Source organism: Didymella exigua (genome assembly GCF_010094145.1).
Source record: "Didymella exigua CBS 183.55 unplaced genomic scaffold M421scaffold_22, whole genome shotgun sequence".
NCBI classification, from domain to species: Eukaryota; Fungi; Ascomycota; class Dothideomycetes; order Pleosporales; family Didymellaceae; genus Didymella; species Didymella exigua.
The window spans coordinates 121,241-144,359 of NW_022984796.1; the positions used below are offsets into that span (position 1 = coordinate 121,241).

Here is a 23,119-nt window from a genome sequence, read left to right on the forward strand (position 1 = left end):
TAGCGCAGCGGAATGAGGCAGGAGCTACATCCATGGTGCATAACACCCTTAATGTTTTTACAATACTTTATATTAATTCAAGCCACTATTTATTGTCCTACAATCTACTTGAACTCGGCAAACGCAAGCTCGTACGCAAGACCAAGGGTCAGCTTTGCGTGCTGGAGCATGTGATCGAAGCTCAAGTACTCGATCTTATCCTCGGTCGTGTGGATCTTGTTGTCAGAGTACTTGAAGTCAGACTCAATGACAAAAGCTGATGGGTAGCCGGCTTTGGACGCGCTGGCGTGGTCCGAGCAAGCGTAGCCACACTTGGTCAGGATGTAGGGAATGTCGCAGTACTCGGTGATGATCTCCTTGATGAATTCGGTAAGACCAGGGTCGACAAAATCGGTAATAACCCCCACAGACTCGGGCTCGCCGTTGTCAAGTGTCTTCTGAACATAGCCGGTCATGTCTTGCTGCAGCATAGCCTTGACATCCCGGCGCTCCTTTTGGTATGACTGGAAAATAGCTTGACTTCCCAGAAGGCCGCCTTCCTCGGCGGAGTACCAATGAAATTCGACCGTATTCTCTGCCTCACCCTTGAGAATATCCTCTGACTTGAGCAACACGCGCAGTGCCTCCAAGATCGTGACGGTGCCGCTGCCGTCATCATCCGCGCCGGGTGCAGCTAGGATCGAGGGGAGGAACAGATTGATGCTGTCCTGGTGTGCTCCGATCACTACAGTCTTGTTGCTCTTGCCGGGAATAGTGGCAATGATGCTGGCCTGGCCCCATGGGTGAGGGAACGCCTTCACGGAGGCATGCTTGGCACCGGCATCCCTCAACGTGCCATCCACCTGCTTCAGCAACCATGCTGACGACTGTGCGCCATATTGCGACTTGTAGTATCGAGTGTGGAACGCTGTGAACGTTTCGAGGTGTGTGCGCATGTTGTCCTTCTCAAGCTCCTTCAGCAGAGGGACTACGGTCTTGTTGTACGCCGGCTTCGAGGGATACGTGACCTTCTTCGCGGCAATCTCCTCGCTGAGAATGTTAAGGTCATCGGCGTTCGTGATGTCAAAGAAATTGATGTTTTGCTGTGGCTGTCAGCATGTCTTGTGATTCTATAACAGGCTCCTGCTTTCGGGATGGATTACGTACACGGCGTAAAGTCCACTTCTCATCCTCAGTCACCCACCGTGTCTCGCCAGGAGACAGCTCAATCAGGTACTGGTCTGGCTCATCAATCGTCACTTGAGGGTTCTGGAAGACGACTTGGGGCTCTTTTGGGGTAGCAGCTGCTGCAGCGAGCGCAACAGCGGACAGAGACAACAATACTGAAGACTTCATGGTTGCTAGTGGATGGAGGTGAAGAATGAATGGATGCTGTTGTCACGAGGGTACCAGTGGAGTTGCCGCAGCGATGCGGCGATTAGATAGCGAGCTGTTCCAATCAAGTTAGCTTGATGCCGTCATAGATCACGGTCACGCGTTGTGTCAGCGCTGAGCGCGCCTGACCGTCACGGAAGATTTCAGCCTTTTCATCGAGTTGCCCTCCTTGGAGAACATCGACATACATTATCTGGGTATAAAACGGAACATAATTACAGTACAGAAGGAAGGCGCTGACCGGAACCCTGCTCGCAATGCCCGGACATAATCTTCGACACTTCTCAGGACATCAAAGCAGGACATTCGAATTCGCAGCATCATATGCAAGATCACGGGCCTGCGGTGCTGCTTTCCGGTGTCATAAACCTTGGGCTGGATCTACTCACAGATGTCAGATGGAGTCCTTGGGCTTGACGCTTGGCTCCTGAAGACGCCGGATGCTGTTGAGCTCGTTTCCGTGTATCCGGCCGAGATGACTGGATGGCCGTATTCTCGAGCGCTGTATGTACGGTATCTCGGAATCGTTGAGCGGGACGATTCTTCATGACAGTGTCGATAGCGTCTCTCCAACGACCGCCTGGACTCTTCTCCATTCTCACCCACTCGATTTGGCGCAGCGGGATGTTTGCCTTGCTATTATTACTGGCAGGTACCAGTTGCTCGGCCCATTTTTCGATCTGTCCTTGCGACAAGTCTGCTGCGTACAAGGAGAACCGCAAGGTCACTCGAGCTTCCTCACGTGCTTTTCCTTTGAAATTCTTGGCCGCGTTCTGGGTCTTCTTCTTGGATCCGTCATTGATCCGCACCAGTTGTACGTGACGACCGTTGCTTTTGCCCTTGTGAAGCCTGTCGTGCAGCTTCACAGGGAAGCGGCATTCTTTATTCATCTCATCCATGATCCTAGTCGTCAAAATACGCTGATCGGGTTCTTCGTCCAACATCTCGTTCAAAGTATCGATCAGTCGTTGTGAGAATGAATCTTTACCGGGAGCTTTTGCTGGTTTACCTTCAGGGCACGCAGCAAGTAGATCATAAAGTCTGCGGCTATCTTGGCAACCCTTCACGTTACTGGCATAGCAACAGTCGAAAATTGCAAGCACGTCAGCTCTCATGACTTCGCTGTCGAGAAGTGGTACCTCGGCCTTGTACCAGTATGCGGTGGCCTTTCCATTCAGATCGTCTTCTCTGCACCACGGTCAGGAGAATATATCAAAGCTGGGCTGAAGACTTACGCGGCGAATTGCAGATAGTCGTCCTCGCTCAGGATACCATGTCCGGTATAGTATATGATGATGAGCTTATTCGGTCCGTCATTTTGAGCGATGTGGTTCATGATAGCGGCATTGAGGGTGTGCTGCGGCATATTGGCGTCGAGGCGGACTTCCGTGCTTTTCGAGAAACCGAAGCGGTTGAAGACTGTCTTGAGCTGCGCAATCTAAGACTTGTCAAAAATTGGACAAAGAGGACGTCGCGTCGAAATCAACCTCTAGCTGAATATTAGGAAAGATCAATTACCTCGCTCGTGTGGCCGTCATCGTAGTCATCGATCTCTGGAGCCCACCTGATGATCAACGGGGCTACCTGGACGTAGCTATTTGGGATATTCAGTTTCTTTTTGACCGCATTCTCAAACCAAGCTTGTCTCTGCGTTTCCTCCTTCTTCTCATCATCGGTCGGGGAGATTGCGCACGACTCGTCGCGACAAAGACTCGGGGCGAGGTCGACTCCAGTGAGTACGCCAAGGTGAGCTTCGCCCGTCGCTGTGAAAGGCACAATTTCGTGGTGAGGCTGTTGTGTACCCATCATCGTGGCCGAACACAGTTGGACAATCATTGCAAGCGTAGCCTTGCTGCTTATCTGTAGAGTGTTCCACCCATGATGCTGTCAGCTCAACGAAGGAGGACCTCCAGGTGGAGGCTATGCCTGAGGATGGGGGATGGCTGCACTAAGCGCTGCACGCTATATTGAATCCTGCCTTGTTGCCTGCCATGTCATGACCCCGCGTGAACGGCCCCCACACCTCAGAGAGCTCCATGGTTCCCAATCCGTGAACGTGCAACCAACCAAATCTTTACTTGACCCACCATGCCCAAGCACCCTCGAACTCACCAGGCAAACGGGTGGGGCGATAAGATGAGGCTGAAGGTTCTGTACAATGGAGCTGCGTGCATCCTAAAGTCGATAAAGGGCGCACGGCGGAATCTGCATCTTCTGGAAAACCGAGTCTGCCTTCAGCCTTATTGTCTACCGGACTACCATTTCCCATAGCCTTGATACGTCAACAGCACTCTACGCACTAGTCTGTGATCATTAGTACGGCATACAGTATGGACCACGAATCTGAGCACTCGACGGAGGGAAAGGTAGGCGACAATGAAGCCCTTTGGATGTGAAATACGACTGATGTGTAGCTATGAACAGACTTATGATTATGGCGACGCAGAGAAGTCAGGCATGGTCGGCCATGGCTCGCGAAGGGGAATAGTAGGAATTAAAGCCATTTATTCTATACCGTCGCTGATAAAACACCCAGCCACCAGCTGAACATAGGAAGGATGCCGAGGTACAGATGGAAGTAACTGACGCAAAGGGCCAGAAGTCTTGGGTTCGCTTCAAGATTCGTGGGGAGCCGCAGCGAAACCCGGGAAAGTTCTGGCAGTATCAGCTGAACTGTAAGAAGGATGGGGCGCAATATTCAGGGGACAAGTACTTTCCCGAGATAGACATCTTTCCAGCTTGAGTGGGCTCAGCCTCTCACCGGTTTTCATGCAAGTCCTTGTCAGCGCCGCTCCATTGCCGCTCAGCCTTGTGTGCATCGCCCACCCCACCGATTGGAGACCTTGAAGCAAGACGCTTGGTTATGGCATAAGGTCATCGCTCTGCTCCTGAATGTCTAGGATGTCAAACACGACTTTGCAACTCATCAATCATACATGTGTTATTGACCATTCTCTCTTCATCATGCAAAATCTGTGGTGCAGGTGGTTCTCAAAAGGCAAAGAGGTCGACCCGGAGCAGGGTGTTCCTCGAAGCCCAACGGATTCTACTAATTCAGATAATACACTCGGATTTGATAGTCGGAGAAGTACGGCAGTGGACTCAAACGTACAATGTACGTTCATACACTTCGATCGGAGAACGTAGCTAACACGCTTAGGTTCCGAGAAGATCGAGCCCGCTCCCGTCAATGAGACCGAAAATCTCGAAGAGTATGAAGATCCGGCAGTAGTAAAATACGAAACGTCCTTGACAACATCAATACCTGGTATTTTGCATCGGTCATCATCTTGGTCGCGCATCACTGATACCTTGACAGTACATCGCTATCCCATAGGGTACCCACGCCTGGCCGCATTCCTGTCAAGTGAATCCAGCTTCTCTATCTACCGCTCATACAACTACCTTCATTCTCGTGTCATACTAAGTTTGCAAAATGAGATAAACGAACTCGAAGTGGAGCTTGGGAGGCTCGACGATGCAGATGATAACGAAGAAGACGCAGATAAACTCGCATCTGGTCGAAGATCTGGTGCAGAGAGAACTGCGCTGCTCGATAAGATTCGTGAAAAGCTGGTACGATATGATGAGATCATGGCCAAGGCCAGGGACTTGAATGCATTTCAACGACCAAGTGACAGAGACTATAGAAGCCTGAGACAGTGGTACTACCGCAAGACCCCACTCGTTGATCGCGAGTCGACGTGGATCAAGCTGAGAGACGACCTTGTCACACTCAGACAGGGTAGGGAATGGGCCGGATTCGACGGTTGGATTGAGTCCTGGATCAAGAGACTTCCCTTTGGTCTGGAAGTAAGCATACTAACCCATACATTGAGCTCGATATGGGACGTAACTAATTTTCGCATAGAGGTACTTCACCACTGAGGCACTGAAAGAGAAGTCTGACGACCCGTTGATGCGATATTACAACCCAGCACGGGTCGAGAAGCTCGTCGGTGTCTTCATCACCCTCATCATTTTCGTCCTACTCATCATGCCTGTCGTCGCGATGTACAAGCTGACTTGCATCGGTAATCGAAAAACAACTATCGATGCTGTTGGGTTGTTGGTTGTTTTCACACTGCTTTTCTCAGCAGCTATGTCCTTGCTGACCAAGGCTAAAAGGCACGAGCTCTTCGCAGCGTCTGCTGCGTATTGTGCGGTCCTGGTGGTGTTCATCAGCAATTTTAACAACGATAGCAACCCCGTCGCGGGCAGCAGAGGAGCTTGACTTCTGGATAAGCCATTCAAATCTGACCCGTCTCTTTTCTACGAATCTTACATATAGTATCGTTTTCATCACATCCGATCTCCGCAGCGCCAGCGCCGTGCGTCGAGAAAAAATTAGCATACGTAACGTAATGAGAGTCCTTTTCATTCTTTAGATCGATCTCTGAGTCCGTTCAATCAATAAACGAGATGTTGTGCGATTGCTGATACGGAAAGCCTCGAAGGGAAAGGAAAGTAAGTCAATGTTTAGACAAGCCCCAACATCGTCGGAGCCGATCTGCTATATTGAACACTGGTCCAACCAGTTAGACCCCGATGGCGTGAAGTGTTTTGGTACTTGCCCCGGGATTCTGGGGACAGGACTAGGCAGTGTGAAATTAGGGTACGCGAAGAAGATCGGTGCAGGGAATTCAAGTGCTGGCAGAGGATTCATTAGGAAGGTCGGCGAAGGGGGGAAGGGACGACGATGCAGGGAGAGATATGACTAAAATGGCGTACACCCTTGGTAGTAAACGACTCCCAAGGCTTGCGGGCTCTTCATATGACCTTTGAAACCTAACGTCAATTTGTTTTGGGATGTGTCGTATTGTAGTGCTAGAGGTCTTCAGGCAGTGTTACGTATCTGACAGCTGCAACCCTCTGTTCTAGAATAGCCTCCAAGAACGCAGGTATGTGCATCTGCCCAATCGTAGCCCCCCACAGTCTTCGATGTCCAAGATAACTATCCCCATATGTTTCCTCACATTCTAAGAGCCAAGCCAGGTCCTCACCGTGTCGATATCGAACCAGTGACGTCGAAGCGTAAGCATCTGTAGACAAACTTCATCCCAATCGACGGCGAGCATTCAGAAACGCGCCAGAATCTACACGACTTTCTTCTAGCTCACCGCAACGATGCGAGAGACCAACATAATAACTGGACTGATCAGATCTGCATCTCGCAAGGCCACACGGGAGAGCGCAACCACCAGGTCCAGTTGATGTCCAAGACGTACAGATGATGCAACAGCGCCGTTATACGGCTTGGTTTGGAACGCGGCTCCTCAGCCCGGGACTTCGCAGATGCCAATCATAGCGCTGACGCGCAGGCTGCCAGGTTACGTACACAGTGCGACAAGGATACTCCGCAAGAGATACTTCGGTCGAACTTGGGTCGTGCAGGAGATGATTGTACCACCAGCCGCGTTCTTGCTGTGCGGAAATGTATGGCTTGAAAGCGAGCAAGTCATACACGTTGCTTTCAATCGCCCAGGGGGTTACCTTATCTTCACCCACTCCTCGCCTTGCAGGGACGACGCGAGAAACGTCCATTTCGACATCGTCAGCTTTTACGCCTCCCGGAACCGCTTGCAGAGTCTATACCCCTGTATCAGTCACCCCACGGACCGCGAGTGTGAAGATGCGCGCGACAAAGTCCACAGGATTCCGGGTCTCGTGCCAGAGGATCAGCGATTGGTAGTCGACCACGACCGAACAGCACACAAAGTCTTCATCGACGTCTTGCTGAAGCCCTTGGAGATTGTGCGCTTCCCTTTTTTCCTGGACTCTGCTCGCGAACATATCAGTGGAGATGGGCGCAAAGGAATCGCCAACTTGGGTTTGCAGGATCGGAAACCAGCACTTGCTGCGTTTCTACTCGACATAAGGGAGATCGTTGCTGCGATCAATTTCTCCAACTCGATTCCCATTACTGCTGTTGGTTCCTATCCTAATCATGGTAAGGTGGTGGTGCGATTGTCATGGAGCTGTATCATCGCGACGAAGCGAACCATGAAGTCAAGCTGCTAACATTTGGGAAGGAGGGATATTGGTGCAACCAGAAACGGGGCATGTTTCAACATGCACCCTTCTTTAGGCACCGTTTTCCAGTGACTTCAGGCCAATAAGCTGCACTTCAGCTCCGCTGTAGACCACGAGTGATCAAGGCGCAGCTTCGTGAGTGGCGTTTGCCTCGAGAGACTTATCCTGACGCCTGGGGTGCAGCCTCATGCTGCCACCTGCCCGTTGCAATCCTGGACTGTCAAAATTCAAGTACTCATACACGCTTGGTGCCAGTATTTTGTCTGCTTGTCCGTAGTGAGACCGGACGGCAGAAGGCGATGCGAGATTGAAGCGTGAAGGTAAACTGGTGTGACTGGGCTAGTGAGACGTGCGATTCAGACAGGCACTCAGAGGAAGTGTGTGCGCCAAACCTTCTCTGCAGAAGAGGCCCTGTCAGTCTACGAGGATCATGTCTTTGAGCTACGGACATGCGTGTCTATCTGCGGCTATGTGAACACACAAAGGGGCCCGTGGAGCACTATATAGTATTACTAGGATGCATTGGACGCGGGTCCATAGCCACCCGCAGGTCGATGTGTCTCCTTCGGACACGACGGCGGAGGCCCATACCCACTGCTCGACGGCGGCTCCTCACAAGTCCCGTCACCATTCGGCATTCCACTCTCACACTTGCAACTAGACGAACACCCATCCCCATTACTCGCGTTACCATCATCACACTCCTCGCCATACAACTCATCCCACTGCCCATCACCACAGGCCGCCGGCGTAGCACCGTGCGAGATGATGTACGGCAGCCCGACCGAGCCGTCGCCGAACTCCTGTGAGCCGTCGACGAGCACGTCCTGGGCGATGGCGAGCGCTTGGAAGTCGATCCGGCCGGTGGTGGGGTAGGAGGCGAAGGCTTCGTGCACGCTGCAGGCCCAATTAGACAGTGCTGTATCGTTGAGCGAGTCTAACGCGGGGCTGGAGGCGACGAGGTGGGCTTTGTCGTAGCAGTCGAGATTACCACGGATGATGAAGTCGCCGAAGCGGCTGAGCTATGGGATGTTAGTGGTTTGATTCGAGACGTGGGGGTATGCAGCATACGACGTCGACGGTGGCGTTGTCCACGTTGTTGTAGATGCGTGAGAGCACGAGATAGAAGCCCGTTGTGCTTGGAGATGAGCGACCGGTAGCAGCAAAGCGGACAGCGTTACTAATCAGAATTCCTGCCCCAACGTTGCTGATGTGATTGACTGGATCGCCACCTGAGTCTGTCAGTCGATTGATGTGTGGTGTTGAATCTTTGCACCAGCTTACCAATGACAATGATGTTTCCAGTGATAGCGGGACTCCAAACGTCTTTCGACTTCTCGAGGAAGTCGAGACTGGTCAAGGAGTCTGTGTTGAGGTCCGGCACCACGATGGCGTCGTAGCCTGCGAAGTCGAGGGTAGTCATGTTACCCCAGTCCGCATCCCCGACGATGGTCGTATTGTAGCCAAGCTCTTTCGCGGCTCGGTCTTCAACGCTGTCGGCCAAACCATAGATCAGAATATTGGGAGCATCCTGGGAGGCGACGGAGGCCACAACAGCCGCGATGACGGTACAAAGGGAGAGCCTCATCGTGGCTGGAGGAAGGAAGCAGTTGATACGTCTTGCGAAGAACGCAGTCGCTGAGAGCAGATAGCTTGGGGATTGGGTTAGGATTCGCGGGCTTTTATGCTGGAAGACTTGGGTCTCTGGCACTGAGACTGGCCGTGTTCTGTGATTTCAGTGACCGTTATTTCAGTGAATTGTTTTCAACGATTCATACACAAAGCAATACGGCGGCGTTGTAGCCACCATGCAAGCCTTTGATAGCGGTTAAAATCTCCAAGGCGGCAGACATCATCTCCATTAGTATCTCCACAGCCATCAGATTGCCGTTTGCGCTCGATTGGACTCCATGTATGCTGGTAGTTCCCAATGTACCGAGATTCTGTGACAGGGTTAGGTATCATCGCAGCGACTTTGCACAACACGGTGGAAGCCCAAGATTCAGATTGCATCGTGTGTCAGTTCGAACATATAATATTTTACTAATCATATTGCTCAGAAGAGAGTTGTCTTGCTTTGTTCAGAATGATGGCAGTAGAGGTGTGACGAATGGCTTATGTTGTGTCCGAACCCCTCACCATCATCCAAGCTGGACGGTGTTATGTTGCACAGGGTCTCAGTACATAGTGCTTGCAGGGTTGTAGAGTGAAGGCGACAAGCGAGTGTTCACCCCCGGTCTTGGCAGGGCAGCTGCGCGACTTGGCGGCTTCTAAAAGTTGAGCTTCACGCATCACCACAGCTAACGTCACCAATTCTTGCAATTGTTTCACGTGACATCGACCATCTTTCTCAGTCACCCCAGCCCCTCACCTTCATACGGCGACGCCCGCCATGGCACAAGCAGCGCAGTCCGAGGTTGACGACCCGCTCTACAACCTGCGCCTGTCCATCAAAGCCTCAGCGACACCGATCCTGAGCACCAGCGCGGAACCCGTGCCCGCCGACTACACGGACGACCTGGCGCGAGCAACACACATCACATTCAATGTCGACGACGCGCACCGGACCTTCGACCTCACATCAGCCACGCGCTTTGCGCCAGACGGCAAGCCCGTCGACGTGCGGAGCTGCTACTTCGCGTGGGTGAACAAAGATGCCTCGGTCACTGACTACGTGGCGGCGGTGGCGGCGCTGAACGAAGAGCTGCCGAGCGGCGCCGGCGGAAGCGTGCAGAACGTGACGTTTGCGCAGAAGATTGAGCTGATGGCGTGGCTGAGCGGGGAGACGGAGAGCAGCGACAGCATTGCGCCAATCGACAACGGCGCCGCGACAGCAGCAGCCGGCGATGCGGCGGCGATTGCAGGCGGCAAGGGTGTGCCGGTGGACCGCAACATGAAGAGCACACAAGGCGGCATGGTCGACGCGCGCCTGCTGCAGATCTACGACGGCGAGCGCAACATGGGCGACCACAACACGGTCCTGCGCGGCCACAAGCCCGTCGTAAGCCCGCCAACACCGCGCCGGAGAGCCGAGCTAACACACCCCCAGGACTTCTCCCCCTACCGCAAGACCGCCGCAGCCTTCTTCCGCGCCCGCGACTCGAAACCCTCGGCGCCCCAGCCCGCCCTCGTCTCGAACCTCACCAAGAAGCCGCACCAGAAGGTGCAGCCCATCATCCTCCTCTCGCCCTCGGCCTCGTCGCTGTTGCGAACGAGCAACATCAAATCTTTCCTCGATGAGGGCATATTCGTCCCGCCCAACGCCGCCGACACGACGAGCGCCAACATGATCCAGATCCGGCGGCTGATGCCGTCCATTAGCAGCCAGCCGCTGACGTTCATCCTGGTCGACAGCACGACATCCTTCAAGCCGACGTACTGGTCCCGCGTCGTCGCCGTCTTCACAACGGGCCAGACGTGGCAGTTCAAGTCGTACAAGTACCCCAGCCCCGCGGAGCTGTTCAGCCACTACCCGGGCATCTACGTTGGGTGGCAGGGCGAGGACACGCCGCAGGGCATCCAGGACCTCGGGCGCGGCGTCCTGAGCGCAAAGGTCGACAAGTGGACGGGTAGCGAGAAGGGGCGGTGGCGCGACAGGGAGGTCGTCGAGCGCATCTGGGGGCGCATCGAGGAGGGGATGCGCCGCCAGGCGTGGACGAGGGAGGGACCGGGGCTGGCGGGGCAGCAGCCGTCGAGGTAGTGCACGGCGCTGGGTGGAGCATATCGCGTTGGGCGTTGGGCGTTGGGCGTTGGCATTGATGAGCGGATAGCACGCATGGCATACCTCGCAAACCGGCGTTAGCGGACATGGCAAGAAGTGTGCGTGTGATTTGAAGTCATGAACTCGCATTCCGCGTTCGTAGATGCATAACCGTGTCTGAACAGCAAAGAAATTAAACCCATTAGATAAGCTCGGCACTTTTCCAGCCGTCTCTTTTCCAGCCGTCGGTCGGCCACACAACCCCCCTACCAGTCCAGCGGCTCGTTCAGCGCCTCCCCACGATTCGTCCTCGGCAGCTTTGCAGCCTCGACCCGCACGGGGCCCTTGCCATGCCTGGCCAGATAGCCCGAGCCATCGAGCCACGGCCAGACGCTCGAGCGCTTCGCCTCGTGTCTCTGGATCGCGTCCTCGCTCGCCATGGTGAGGCCAATGTCATCCAGCCCGTTGACGAGGCAGTGCTTGCGGAACTCCTCGACGTCAAAGGTGCTCAGCTCCGTGCCGTCCGCGGCGCGGATGACCTGGTTGACGAGGTCGACTTCGATCTGGCGGCCGGCCTTGGCCTCTGCGGCGATGGCGGCGAGGCGCGCGGCGTCCGTGATGCGCAGCGGCAGCATGCCGTTTTTGAACGTGTTGTTGAAGAAGATGTCGCCGAACGAGGGCGCGATGATGCACTTGATGCCGAAGTCGAGGAGGGCCCAGGGCGCGTGCTCGCGGCTGGAGCCGCAGCCAAAGTTGGGGCCGGTGCAGACGAGGATCTTGGCCTGGCGGTACGGCTCCTGGTTCAGCACAAACGATGTGTCTTCCTTGTCGCTGCCCGCCTCGTAGCGCCAGGCGTGGAACAGCGCGGTGCCGAGCCCAGAGCGCTTGATGGTCTTGAGGAACTGCTTGGGGATGATGGCGTCGGTGTCGATGTTGGCAATGTCCATGGGCGCCGCGTAGCCGCGGAGGGTTTCGAACTTGGGCATGCCCACGCTGGCGCCCTTGGTGCTCGTCTTTTCCGAGTGCGTGGCTTGGTTCTGCTCGGGCAGGTCCATGATCCTGTCGAGGTCCTCGTCCGACTCGGCGTCGTGCACATGTGCGACCTCGACCTTGGGGGAGCCTTTTGCGGCCGAGGACGTCGAGGGCGCGAGCTTGCGGACGTCAGCAAGGTTGCCGACGATGGCGGCGGCGGCGGCCATGACGGGGGACATCAAGTGGGTGCGGCCGCCAGCGCCCTGTCGGCCTTCGAAGTTGCGGTTCGATGTCGATGCGCAGCGCTCGCCGGGGGCGAGAATGTCGGGGTTCATGCCCAGGCACATGGAGCAGCCGGCTTCTCTCCAGTCGAAGCCGGCTTCGATGAAGATCTTGTCGAGACCCTCCTGCTCGGCTTTCCGCTTGACGAGACCGGAGCCGGGGACGATCATGGCGTGCTTAATGTTCGAGGCGACCTTCTTGCCCTCGACGACGCTTGCGGCCGCGCGCAGGTCCTCGATGCGGGCGTTTGTGCAAGAGCCGATGAAGACCTTGTCGACCTGGACATCTTGCATGGGCGTGCCGGCAGTCAGGCCCATGTACTTCAGGGCGCGCTTGCAGGCCTCCTTCTTGACCTCGTCGTCAAAGTCCTCGGGGCCGGGGACCTTGCCGGTGATGGGGACAACGTCCTGCGGCGATGTGCCCCACGAGACGGTCGGGGCGATATCCTTGGAGTCGATGTAGATCTCGTGGTCGAACTTGGCGTCCTCGTCCGACTTGAGGCTCAGCCAGTAGCTGCAGGCCTTCTTCCACTCTGGGCTATCGACCTGGGGTGCCAGCGGGCGTCCCTTCAAGTAGTCGATGGTGGTCTGGTCGGGCGCGACCATTCCCGCTCGTGCGCCACCCTCGATGGACATGTTGCAGATGGACATGCGGGCCTCCATGCTGAGGCTGCGGATGGCCGAGCCGCAGAACTCGATGACTGCTCCTGTGCCGCCTGCGGTACCGATGATGCCGATGACGTGCAGGATGATGTCCTTGCTGCTGACGCCGGGCGCCAGTTCGCCGTCGACCTGGACCTTCATGTTCTTGCTGCGTTTTGTGAGGAGCGTCTGCGTGGCCAGGACGTGCTCGACCTCACTGGTGCCGATGCCGAACGCGAGGGCGCCGAATGCGCCGTGTGTCGACGTGTGGCTGTCGCCACAGACGACGGTTGTGCCGGGGAGCGTGAAGCCCTGCTCCGGACCGATGATGTGGACGATGCCCTGTCGCTTGTCGCCCATGCCAAAGTACGTGAGGTCGAATGCCTTGACATTGTCCTCGAGCGTCATGACCTGCGTCCGCGAGTCGGCCTCATCGATGAATTTCTCCGTGGTTGTGAGGTTCTTCCGCGAGATGGTCGGGATGTTCTGGGACGTGTTAGCCATCGGCTACACGCGGGTACACTCAGTGGGCAGCAGCGTACGTGGTCGACTGTGGCAAGCGTGCAGTCCGGTCGCCGTACTTTGCGGTCGGCATTGCGGAGGCCCTCGAAAGCTTGCTGCGGCCGTTGTTAGCTGGTGTCCTGTGTGGTGCGTGTTCGGATGCCAGCTGTGTGCCGTACGATTCCGATGGTGACCTTACTGGTGATGTCACTTCGTGGACCAGATGTCTGTCTGCAAGCTGTCAGCCACTTCCGCCCTCGGGAACAAACACACGCGACATACCGATGTAGAGCAGAACTGTGCCATCCGCCTTCTCCTCGACAATGTGGTCCTCGAACACCTTGTCGTACAGGGTCTGCGGGGGTTTCACGGCAGACGGCATGGCGGATATGTGCGCTTTGCGGCTGTCTGGGAGGCAATTAGGGGCTGAGGGTGCAGAAATACGCTGAGGCCTCGGTGGAAGTGTGCGAGGTACCAGCAAAGGGAATGTCTGGGCTATTAAAGGCGCAGATCGCGACATTCAAATAGCTCTGATGGCAAAAGTAGGGTTCAGAAATGTCCCGCCGATGCCGGAGGCAGGGCGGCCAGGCCGAATGTCGAATCAGAGCGCCGCTGATTGATGCCTTGATGCCTGCTGCGGTCCGTTCTCGGCAGATGAGCGAATGTCCAAGCGACGACATTTGGCCCTGATTGCTGCAGCTTGTGCATACCTAGGCCGAGGCTGAGCGCCTCCCGCCGCGAGTTGTCCTTCTGCAGAAAACTTGCTGTTGCGCCAAAGGACCTTCGTGCCTATTCCCGCGTGCAATGACGATGTTCCTGCGCGTCTGTCTGGCAAGAGCCCCGCAGCGGGGCAGCTTTGCGTGCACCACGGCACCGCCTCACCAGTCAGCGATTATTCCATCGAGCCTCCGATTCGCCCGCCTGTGCATCTCACCGCTCGCATGCGCAGCTGCCGAGCTCATCCGTGATACAGATCCGTGGTTCGTGTGGTGTTAAGAGGTGGATTCGATTGTCGTGTACAAAGACGGCGAACGATCCTCTAACCCTCCACCAGCAGTGCAGAACCTAACGCCATGCAGCCGTGCAGATGCTGCGCTTCTACCAGTTGTCCGCTGTGAAGATGAGCAGCGCCATGCGATGTCGTACAAACAGCCCCAACGCTCCGACTGCGAACTGAAATGCCAATAACCCCAGCGCCAGCCGATCCTCCCGCATGGGGCCGAACCACACCAACCACAGATTGATTAGCGTGAAGTTGGACGACGAGAGCACCTGCCCCTTCTCATCGACCTCTAGATCAAGCAGCCGAAGCCGGTGCAGCACCTTGAGGCTCTCCGCTATCGGTCGTCGAAGAGGGCGTTGGAAATGTACGCGCGATGGCTCTAGCAGGCCTGTCCGTGCATTGAAGTGAGGAAGCCGATGTCGGGGACACGGTATGATGTGGAACAGCTGAGGAGCCGAATACACAAAGTTGAACGCTTGCGGCAGCAGCAACAGGATCAGCGTCTTGCTGAAGTGGCCCAGAATCGCAACTACTGCAAAAACCATGCCGGCAAAATAGCAGTAAGTGTCGCCCACGAATACCTTTGCAGGATACCAGTTGTGCTTCAGCAGTGCGCACGATACTCCAATGAACGGTAGCAAGAAGTACAGTGAGAAGAGATGCGAGTCTGTTGCCGGGTGCGGGTAACTGGTGAAGGGCGACAAATAGAGCATGTCGTTACCGGCTATCAGCACAGCTATCACAATCGACTGAGCGACTTCGATACCGTTGATGCCTGCGAGAATGTTGATACTGTTCGAGGAAAAAATGGACAACAGTGCCATGTAGATGTAGTAGACCCACCCTGGGCTGGGTCAGCGCCACACGACAACGATGCAAAGGACTATAGAGCTTACCAAGATCAAACAACTCGCCTAGATACGGGCGCAGAGGAAGCGGGACGACCATCTGCGTAACGCCAAAGTCCACAAAGTAGACAACGAGCATGGGGATAGAAGCGACAGCCGGAATGAGGACCTTGTGACGCCATCTGATGTCGAACAGATCATCGCCAACACCAAGCAGGACGATGCATTGCAACGAGAGGATGGCTCCGAGGAACGACGCAAGCTTGTTGTGGGGGAACTTGTGAAGGAGTCGTCCTGTCTCAACCTCCTCTAGCTCCTTGATAACGTCACGGTTGCCTCCGCCTGATGTTGCTACAACGATGTCCTTGTAGAACGGCCAAGGAATGAAGAAGATCACGATGAAGAGGTACACCATGGCGCACACTGCACCCATCATCTCAGGGCTGCGATGGTTAGCTTCATAGCATTCGAGACACGCCTTGATGCACTCACATCTCGTTCTTCTTGACCTTGCAAAGGTCTCTCCCTTTGAATCCCCGGCGCATGAAAGCATCTCCAAGCCATCGTATCAGTGCATAGCTTGCCACAAACGCGAGCGCACTGAATGCTATCGACGCAATGAGTGGTTCACCCTCGCCTCGGAAGGTGTTCGCCAAGACCGTGATGCTCGCCCATGACACCGCTGCAAGTGAGATGGTCTCAGTTGTAGTCAGCGCCGTTGATGTCGACATCTTGTTCCAGACTCTTGGTCGAGATTGGCGAGGGGGAGGCTAGGCTCCGGATGAGAAAGTTGTTCGAGGGCCACTGTCCGCAGCACCCGCTGAGGTGAACGTGAATATACACGAATGCGGTAAAGCCCAGCTCAACAACGGTGCGACTGCAGTCAGTAAGCTGGAAAGCTCCCCTTTGCTTTTAAACAGCCGTGCAGGGTGCCGCAGTAACGTGCATAAATTTTGACGATCGACAGCGGCCCAGGGCCCTAAGAATGCGGGGAGAAGCAGGGGCAACAAAGGAAGGAGCGGCGAGCGACAAATTGCGCGTGTTGTTTAAGACCCGAGAACTTGGAGTCTTTGTGGTGTTGAAAGGCCACGTTCAAGAGTCGTGGCTGGTTCCTTGCTCTAGCCCCAAACGAGAGAAGGCTCATTCGAGACACGCAGCCTCCATGGACCTCAACGCCCCAGCGTCGCATTCACGATCCGATACTGTTCAGCTCTTGGAGGCTGTGATACGTCGCCTTACACGTCCAGCTTTTCTCTCCAGCATCACCCCGTCGCGACTGCCATCGCAGGCTGCGAGCGATGCGTCCCTGAGCCCCACACGCGACGAAGCACGGTTGCACTCTGGCCCGCTGGTCAGCCATCGTCAATCTCATCTCAACGAAGCCGTGACCATTGACGATGCGCTTGAACAGGCTGATCTTATCGCCCCGTTGATCCAGGAGCCCTGCGCTGACGGAACTTCACAACGCGTCGATAAGCGCGTCATCCAACACCTGCAAGAGGGTTTCGTTGGAGCGCGCCACGCGTACGCGAAGATGGCCTCGGAGCGCAACTTCACGACCTTCTCGCATGGCCACCAGGATCTCGTGCTTGCTATTGATTTCAACTACTTCGGTACGCGCATGGTCACTGCGAGCTCAGACCATCGCCTCAAGGTATGGGACAAGAAGGACGAATCCTGGTCGCTTGTCGAGAGCTGGAAAGCGCACGATGCTGAGATCACCGATGTAAGTACATCGTACAACAGTGTGTGACATGAATGTTCGGGGTTTTTGCGCAAGTTCGTTCTGGAATCAACCTTGCTTGTGTATTCTCGCTACGAATTTTCACGACCCTGCTGACACGCTGCAGGCCAAGTGGAACGGACCCTTTATGGGCGAGGTTGTGGGGAGTATTGGCGAAGATGGACGCTGCAAACTCTGGCAAGAAGATGCTACAGAAGTCCCGCTGTCAGGCAATCGGTTCAAGCTGATTGCCAATCTGGTCTCGACCGGTCACGCTCCTTTCATGTCTCTCGACTTCAAAAACATCATGCAAGAGACATGGCTTGCTTTGATAACTCGTGATGGGCGGCTGACGGTCTACGAGCCATCAGACCAGAGTAGTCTGAACGAATGGACCATACTGGCAGAGCGCTCTGTCTCCGAAGATAACCCTCCCGACCGCCAGGACGAAGTAGGCTTCAAGGTTGTGTTCCACAAGGAGAAGCTGCCATGCTGGACCGCAATCATGGCTGGCTTGGATCGCAAGTCGCTGTCGCTTGCTGTTGCTGCTATGAAGGACGTTTTGATCTTTAGGACCGATAAGGCCAAACGCTTCTTCCAGGTCGCAAAGCTGGAAGGCTCCACAGACATCATCCGCGACTTGGCTTGGGCTAACGGATCTATGCGCGGATATGACATCCTTGCGACAGCGAGTAAGGACGGCGCTATCCGCATCTATGAAATTTCCACGCCCAGCTCAGGCAAAGATGCGACCGCGGGGTCATCCGCAGCTGCTGCATCCTTCACATCTGCAGAATCGCTTCGTACAGACACTCGCAGGAACGCCCCTTCCGGCATAGGAGCTGTGCTGGCTGGCGCATCGAAGGCACCCGACAACCAACGCGAGAACGAGCAGAACCCAGGGCGGATCACGCAGATGGCGAAGCTCGCCGAAGAGCTGAAGGATCACCACGGTGCAGTTTGGCGAGTGGCATTCTCACAGATGGGTAAGTGTTAACCAGTCACACTTTAAACAGCCCCTTAATAGATGAATAGGTGATCTGCTTGTGTCCACAGGGGACGACGCCTCCATCCGCACCTGGAAGAAAGCCGTGAATGGGTGTTGGGCCGAATATGCCGAAATCGAGACTGCGCGCGAGAACTAGGATGCTTCTGCGCAGGAGTCCTCGGCGGCTGAGTCTCTTAAACACATTCAGTTTGCCGACCAGGACAAGAGATGGAAGCAACGGCGTTCGGAAGACGGTACAGACGAGTCGTAGCTCTGCTGAGGGCGAGACGGCGACAAATTATCTCACATCGATATTACACGATTTGGACGAATACCCTAGGCTGGGAGCCTCGGTGACAGCATACGATACGTCACTCGATAGAACTATGAAGTCATGATTCACGTAGGTCGCGTTTTCATCTGCTGATACGCGTTCAGAAGTATGGTTGCTGTTGCGTGAGGTCGCCCACATCCAGGCGCGGCGTCACGACACATTCCTCGCTTCAGCCTCCCAACGCCAGCCACGACGCATTCCGGCCGGCCTTGTACCAGCTCTGACCTCACACGACCTTGTAAAAGCCATCTCACGCCTCGTCACGATGTCCGATTCATTCAGTCTTCGTTGTTCTGGTGCGCGGCTATCTAGAATCTTCACTCGTCACTGCATAGTATCACGCAGCGGGTGTTGAGGAGCTAGTCCCACTGCGACTTCAGCTTGTACTGTCCAGGCATCTATAGTACTGTAAGCATACTATCTTGCGGCATCTGACCCAGGCTCATGCTAGGAGGCCCTTTCCGCCAACGACAATGATCTTCCAACGACGTTTCCACTCCCATACACCCACCTCCATCGACTCTCCGCCCACGCCTCCGCCGAAAGACACCGTCTCTCCGGCAAAGACACTCGAGCAGATACTGGGTATAGCAGTAAGCCCGCGCGCCCCAAAGCCCCCTCCACACGCGGTTGGAACTGTCGCAAGCAACCCTCGGATCTTCAAGACAACACCACTGCGGTCAGCATCGAGTCCTCTCAAGAGCAGCGCACCAAGGCGAGCACCAAGTAGCAGGAAGACAGGACATGCAACAATACACACGGACCCGGTCGGTGGCCATGATGCCTTCGAGAGTGATGCCTTTGCGGTACATATGCCGACCACGCGCATACCCATCATCGATGCGCCTGTGTCGCGGCCCAAAATAGGCTCGTCTGCGCGTGCGCAGGCGGAAGCGGTACAGACGTACAAAGAGAAGGCCGAACAAGCACGCAAGCGGAACAACAATGTCGGCGTGCGCGTACCAAACAATATCGCCTCATATGACTACGCATACGCCAACACACCAAAGCCGGGCGCCGCGATCCCAGCTGTCCTCAAGCCATCCGGCAGCCCTCCCGCACCGGCAGGCGCATTTCCCATCAGCCCTCCAGCAGTCCAGCAGCAGTGGACACAAGCCGAGCCGACACCTAGGAACAAGATCCCAAGCAACACCTCCGTGTACCGCAAGCCCACGGTCGTCGGGGTCACGACCTCCGCAGCCGTCCTCGCAGAATGCGTCTCGTACGTGCGTGCCGACGCAAAGACCGGAGCCTCGAGCCCAACGACACCGCTGCGATCAACAACCGTCAAGATCAGCATGAAGCCCAAGACCCCGTCGCCGTCGAGAGCCCCAGCGATTCCAGCGCTCAAAGTCGAGCCTTGCAGACCGCAGACCGGCCGTGCACATGCTTGCGAAGCCGAGCACGGCCGCGGCATGTACTCCCGTGCTCCTTACGTGGAGCGCGCATCGCGATCGCCAAGCCCGACAAAGACGATCCCGAATTTCGCGCGCCAGTACTCGATCGAGGGGGACTCGATCTTCGGGTACAAAGTCAGAGACCCCCTCGGTACCGAAGCAGGGGCGGACAAGAGCGCGAGCAACAGTGACGAAGAGACACCCAAGTCCAGCACGGGGAATCAGACGGTGTCGAAAGCACCGCAGCAGAAGAGGACTCTGACAGATCGCTGGCCATGGATCCGCAGGGACGGTGCTAAAGGTTCAGGCAGACCGCCTGCGATGCCCGCCCCGGATCCACCTGTCCTCGCACCCGTCAAGGCGCCTGCGCATATCAAGCTCACCAGCAAGAGGCCGGTGAGCACCTATGTCAGTCCATTTGAGGGCATCGTGACACCGGCTACTTCGCCTCCGCGCGTACGGCCGGGACCTGCGAGATCTGCAGCTGCAGCGAAAGCTACGACAACTCAAGCCGAGTCTGCGAAACGAGCACCAATTGTCCCGAGAAGCAAAACGCCGCCTGTGCCAGCCACGGAGTCGACTATCGACGTGGGAATGCAGCGGGTTCAAGACCTCGTTGTGCTGGGTGTGAAGGTCGCACTTGCTCTGTATATTGTCGTGGCGTTGTGGTTCATTCTCGACGCGCTCAGAGAGGCGCTTTACCTTGTGTTTGTGCCGTTGCGGTTTGTTTTGGTGTTGATTTGGGCGATCGTGGGTGTTGTTGGGAGAGCATTGGGGGGCGTTGCAGGAATGATGTGTGGGAGGATTAGGGTGCTGGGGCGATGATGGGGTTGCAGTTCTGAAAATGTATGTCTGTGGAGGGAGTGTCCTCAGTCAAATAGCAGTATGGTGAATGGATAGTAGTATTATCACCCTTGGGAACTGCTGTGTGATGTAGGAAAAACCGGTCCGGAATGGTAAATCGAAAACCATCGCCTGCAACATTGATATGCCAATGCCCCGTGGACTCAGTTGACTCTAGGTGGCGAAACCGGTTTAGTAGGGATCGACGCTGATGCTTTTGATCTTTCGATGATGTTGTAACGGTGATCCGATTGTCCCGAGGAGTGCGTCAGCGGTCGGTCGCTGAATACATGAGCACACCATCCAAGATGACCCTTCATCAGTCAAATCAGACACAAGCGCGTTCTTTGCAGACGCACAACTCCGCTTGGTGTAGTTGGTTTATCACGTTCGACTGTAATAGCTGTTGTTATCGAAAGGTCCCTAGTTCGATTCTGGGAGCGGAGATGTTTTTGTCGGTTTGGAAGCTGTTGTGACAGGATGGACAATGGTGTCGACTGTTTTTTTAGAAGGGTAAGCGTTCTTTCAGACATACAACTCCTCAATTCAACTCCGCTTGGCGCGCTTCTATTAGGTTCGACTGTGACAGCAATTATTATCGAAAAGACCCGGAGCGGCCCGTAGTTCTATAGGGGCAGACAGAAACAGCTGCCAAGTCGCTTGAGATATGTAAAGACGCGGATTGTCTGCACATGGGAACTCGCTGCTGTGCCGCGGTCCTGGCCGATGCTTGTGCTAGGCAATGTGGGGTGGTGGGGTTGAAGCACGGTTGCTTTCCACATTGAAATTGGTAACTTAATAACGCGGGTTGAACTGCACAAAATAGATTGCAGGCATTAATTTCGAACGAGGTGCATTGGGACATGCGACTGAGTCCATGCTGGCAAGTCGTGGGACAGCTTTTACTGAGTATAAATAGGACTGTTGTCACAAATCCTTTATCAAATCGAATGACACGGTTTACCGGCCCGATGGCGCAATGGTAGCGCGTCAGATTCCAGTTAAGGTGTCTCCTGAAGGTTAGGCGTTCAAATCGCCTTCGGGTCATTCTCTTTTTGCTCTCCGGCACGACTAGAGTCAAACTTGCTTTTGCCCACATCGTCATCATTGCCTGCCCTCACAGAGCGGCGTAGAAGGTCAGCGCTTGAGTGTGTTGTGATTCCCATCTTCTTTTGCGGCGGCAATGGTTTGCTACCCGAACGAGCCAAAGACGACAGCTTTGGCCGATGAGTTGTCTTCCTGATCCATCGATTTTTCGAGCATGAGAAGGAGGTGAGAGGTTCGTATCAGGAGCTCTGTCACCGATGTTAGTGATTGCCTATACGAATTGTGTATCACCACTGCTTACCATCGTATTCGATATCGTAGCTGACAGGCATGTCCTCGTCATTCCTGATGAGGATTGGAGCATCTCTGTGTAGCTTCTTCTCCTTGACATTGAAGCGTAGTCCTGTGTTCTTGGCCATACTGACCCACAGTATACGCTTGTCGTAGGGATCGAAGGGCTCTTCAACCTCACACACAGCTGCTTTGCCCTTGCCAGCTTCCTCAACAGTCTCCTTCTGTACTTCTGGGCTGATCTTGTTCCCTCTGGCAGCTGTCTCGCTGAGCCACTTCCTCCAGACCCTCAGTACGCCTTCTTCGACGTCAACGAACGCGCTGAAGAGGCCGTTGTAGGGTCCGATCTTGACCAAGTTGGTCTGGGCAACAAGCTGTGTGAACAACTCATGTCCCTCTAAGCTAACTGTCTGTTTGACGATATCGCCTTGGAATTTGTCTTGAGCAGAGCCGGGATAGGTACGGCTGCCAGGTATGTCACCGGGTCTGCGAACAACCCTGCGCCCTCCATCCTCGAGCTGTCGCCGATGTGGTCGAAACCGCGAATACATTCGCCGCATCTCTCCTAGCCTGGCGACTGAATTTCGATCGGCTTTGGAAGGGCTTTCGTACAGCGACAAGCCATCTGTACCTCGGTATGCGCAGAAATAGGGGGGTTCTGTAAGTTTTGCAGACGGATGGTAGCACTCAAGCAACAGTGAGTGCGAGTCGAGTTCAGCGGCAGCAACTAGACGATTGTGCAATATTCGCAGGATGACGTTATAGATACGGTGGGAGACTACGGTCAAAGGCAGCAGTTCAGGCGTCGACAGTGGCACGAACAAGTGCAAAAGCAGCTGTGTAACCCACATTATTAGCAGCCGTCAAGCAGATGTCCGGGCGGTACTACGTGCCTCGTTCGGTAAGTTGTAAAGGTAGCACTGCGACATATTTGAAAATTCTTAACAGTTGGGCGTATGCGACTCGAGGGTGAAAGTTCAAGCCGTTGTTCAAAATCAGCATGTATTAAGGGTGAAGGGAAGCCGACGGAGATAAACTATCGTCATCGTCGCGACTTCTCGTGGCGCCCAATGCTATGCTATATTGAGTTAGCTCCAAACATGAACGCGCTTCCCCGTCTGAGCTTCACCTCACCTTTTATC

General features: G+C 55.1%; 11 protein-coding genes and 2 non-coding genes across 13 annotated transcripts; 6 read left to right on the forward strand and 7 right to left on the reverse strand.

Annotated features, from left to right (window-relative positions):
* Positions 1-18: 18 nt before the first annotated feature.
* M421DRAFT_422712 (Zn-dependent exopeptidase) lies at positions 19-1,408 on the reverse strand. Its single transcript, XM_033593255.1, has 2 exons — positions 1,147-1,408; positions 19-1,082 (listed from the first exon to the last, which is right to left on the reverse strand). Exons 1-2 carry the CDS (start codon positions 1,333-1,335, stop codon positions 105-107), a joined length of 1,167 nt encoding a protein of 388 aa, XP_033446627.1. The 5' UTR covers positions 1,336-1,408; the 3' UTR covers positions 19-104.
* A 103-nt stretch (positions 1,409-1,511) lies between these two features.
* Positions 1,512-2,921, reverse strand: M421DRAFT_422713 (uncharacterized protein). Its single transcript, XM_033593256.1, has 2 exons — positions 2,893-2,921; positions 1,512-2,812 (listed from the first exon to the last, which is right to left on the reverse strand). Exon 2 carries the CDS (start codon positions 2,487-2,489, stop codon positions 1,707-1,709), a length of 783 nt encoding a protein of 260 aa, XP_033446628.1. The 5' UTR covers positions 2,490-2,812; positions 2,893-2,921; the 3' UTR covers positions 1,512-1,706.
* A 390-nt stretch (positions 2,922-3,311) lies between these two features.
* On the forward strand, positions 3,312-5,608 carry M421DRAFT_396719 (uncharacterized protein; the record flags this gene model as incomplete). The annotated part of the gene is made up of 7 exons (XM_033590119.1): positions 3,312-3,740; positions 3,799-3,861; positions 3,911-4,083; positions 4,359-4,489; positions 4,535-4,642; positions 4,694-5,187; positions 5,246-5,608. The coding sequence occupies exons 1-7, from the start codon at positions 3,705-3,707 to the stop codon at positions 5,606-5,608; spliced, it is 1,368 nt and encodes a 455-aa protein (XP_033446629.1). The 5' UTR covers positions 3,312-3,704.
* Positions 5,609-7,919: 2,311 nt separating this feature from the next.
* M421DRAFT_67576 (uncharacterized protein) lies at positions 7,920-8,995 on the reverse strand (the record flags this gene model as incomplete). Its single annotated transcript, XM_033596416.1, has 3 exons — positions 7,920-8,429; positions 8,479-8,639; positions 8,692-8,995. 3 exons carry the CDS (start codon positions 8,993-8,995, stop codon positions 7,920-7,922), a joined length of 975 nt encoding a protein of 324 aa, XP_033446630.1.
* Positions 8,996-9,712: 717 nt separating this feature from the next.
* M421DRAFT_422718 (CDC73-domain-containing protein) lies at positions 9,713-11,510 on the forward strand. Its single transcript, XM_033593257.1, has 2 exons — positions 9,713-10,408; positions 10,457-11,510. The coding sequence occupies exons 1-2, from the start codon at positions 9,800-9,802 to the stop codon at positions 11,105-11,107; spliced, it is 1,260 nt and encodes a 419-aa protein (XP_033446631.1). The 5' UTR covers positions 9,713-9,799; the 3' UTR covers positions 11,108-11,510.
* On the reverse strand, positions 11,374-13,885 carry M421DRAFT_102447 (uncharacterized protein; the record flags this gene model as incomplete). The annotated part of the gene is made up of 4 exons (XM_033586776.1): positions 11,374-13,488; positions 13,545-13,619; positions 13,703-13,734; positions 13,786-13,885. The coding sequence occupies 4 exons, from the start codon at positions 13,883-13,885 to the stop codon at positions 11,374-11,376; spliced, it is 2,322 nt and encodes a 773-aa protein (XP_033446632.1).
* A 507-nt stretch (positions 13,886-14,392) lies between these two features.
* Positions 14,393-16,212, reverse strand: M421DRAFT_215350 (uncharacterized protein). The gene is made up of 3 exons (XM_033588262.1): positions 15,847-16,212; positions 15,403-15,797; positions 14,393-15,350 (listed from the first exon to the last, which is right to left on the reverse strand). Exons 1-3 carry the CDS (start codon positions 16,083-16,085, stop codon positions 14,602-14,604), a joined length of 1,383 nt encoding a protein of 460 aa, XP_033446633.1. The 5' UTR covers positions 16,086-16,212; the 3' UTR covers positions 14,393-14,601.
* Positions 16,213-16,516: 304 nt separating this feature from the next.
* M421DRAFT_67649 (WD40 repeat-like protein) lies at positions 16,517-18,222 on the forward strand (the record flags this gene model as incomplete). Its single annotated transcript, XM_033596426.1, has 3 exons — positions 16,517-17,080; positions 17,205-18,063; positions 18,113-18,222. 3 exons carry the CDS (start codon positions 16,517-16,519, stop codon positions 18,220-18,222), a joined length of 1,533 nt encoding a protein of 510 aa, XP_033446634.1.
* Positions 18,223-18,872: 650 nt separating this feature from the next.
* Positions 18,873-20,621, forward strand: M421DRAFT_93948 (uncharacterized protein; the record flags this gene model as incomplete). Its single annotated transcript, XM_033598157.1, has 1 exon — positions 18,873-20,621. The coding sequence occupies one exon, from the start codon at positions 18,873-18,875 to the stop codon at positions 20,619-20,621; it is 1,749 nt and encodes a 582-aa protein (XP_033446635.1).
* Positions 20,622-20,928: 307 nt separating this feature from the next.
* Positions 20,929-21,935, reverse strand: M421DRAFT_215338 (uncharacterized protein). The gene has a single exon (XM_033588261.1). The coding sequence runs from the start codon at positions 21,745-21,747 to the stop codon at positions 21,235-21,237; it is 513 nt and encodes a 170-aa protein (XP_033446636.1). The 5' UTR covers positions 21,748-21,935; the 3' UTR covers positions 20,929-21,234.
* M421DRAFT_t94 lies at positions 21,001-21,086 on the forward strand. Its single transcript has one exon. It is a non-coding gene; the product is annotated as a tRNA-Tyr (tRNA).
* Positions 21,605-21,686, forward strand: M421DRAFT_t95. The gene has a single exon. It is a non-coding gene; the product is annotated as a tRNA-Trp (tRNA).
* M421DRAFT_67827 (F-box domain-containing protein) lies at positions 21,831-22,828 on the reverse strand (the record flags this gene model as incomplete). The annotated part of the gene is made up of 2 exons (XM_033596450.1): positions 21,831-21,934; positions 21,988-22,828. 2 exons carry the CDS (start codon positions 22,826-22,828, stop codon positions 21,831-21,833), a joined length of 945 nt encoding a protein of 314 aa, XP_033446637.1.
* Positions 22,829-23,119: the final 291 nt, after the last annotated feature.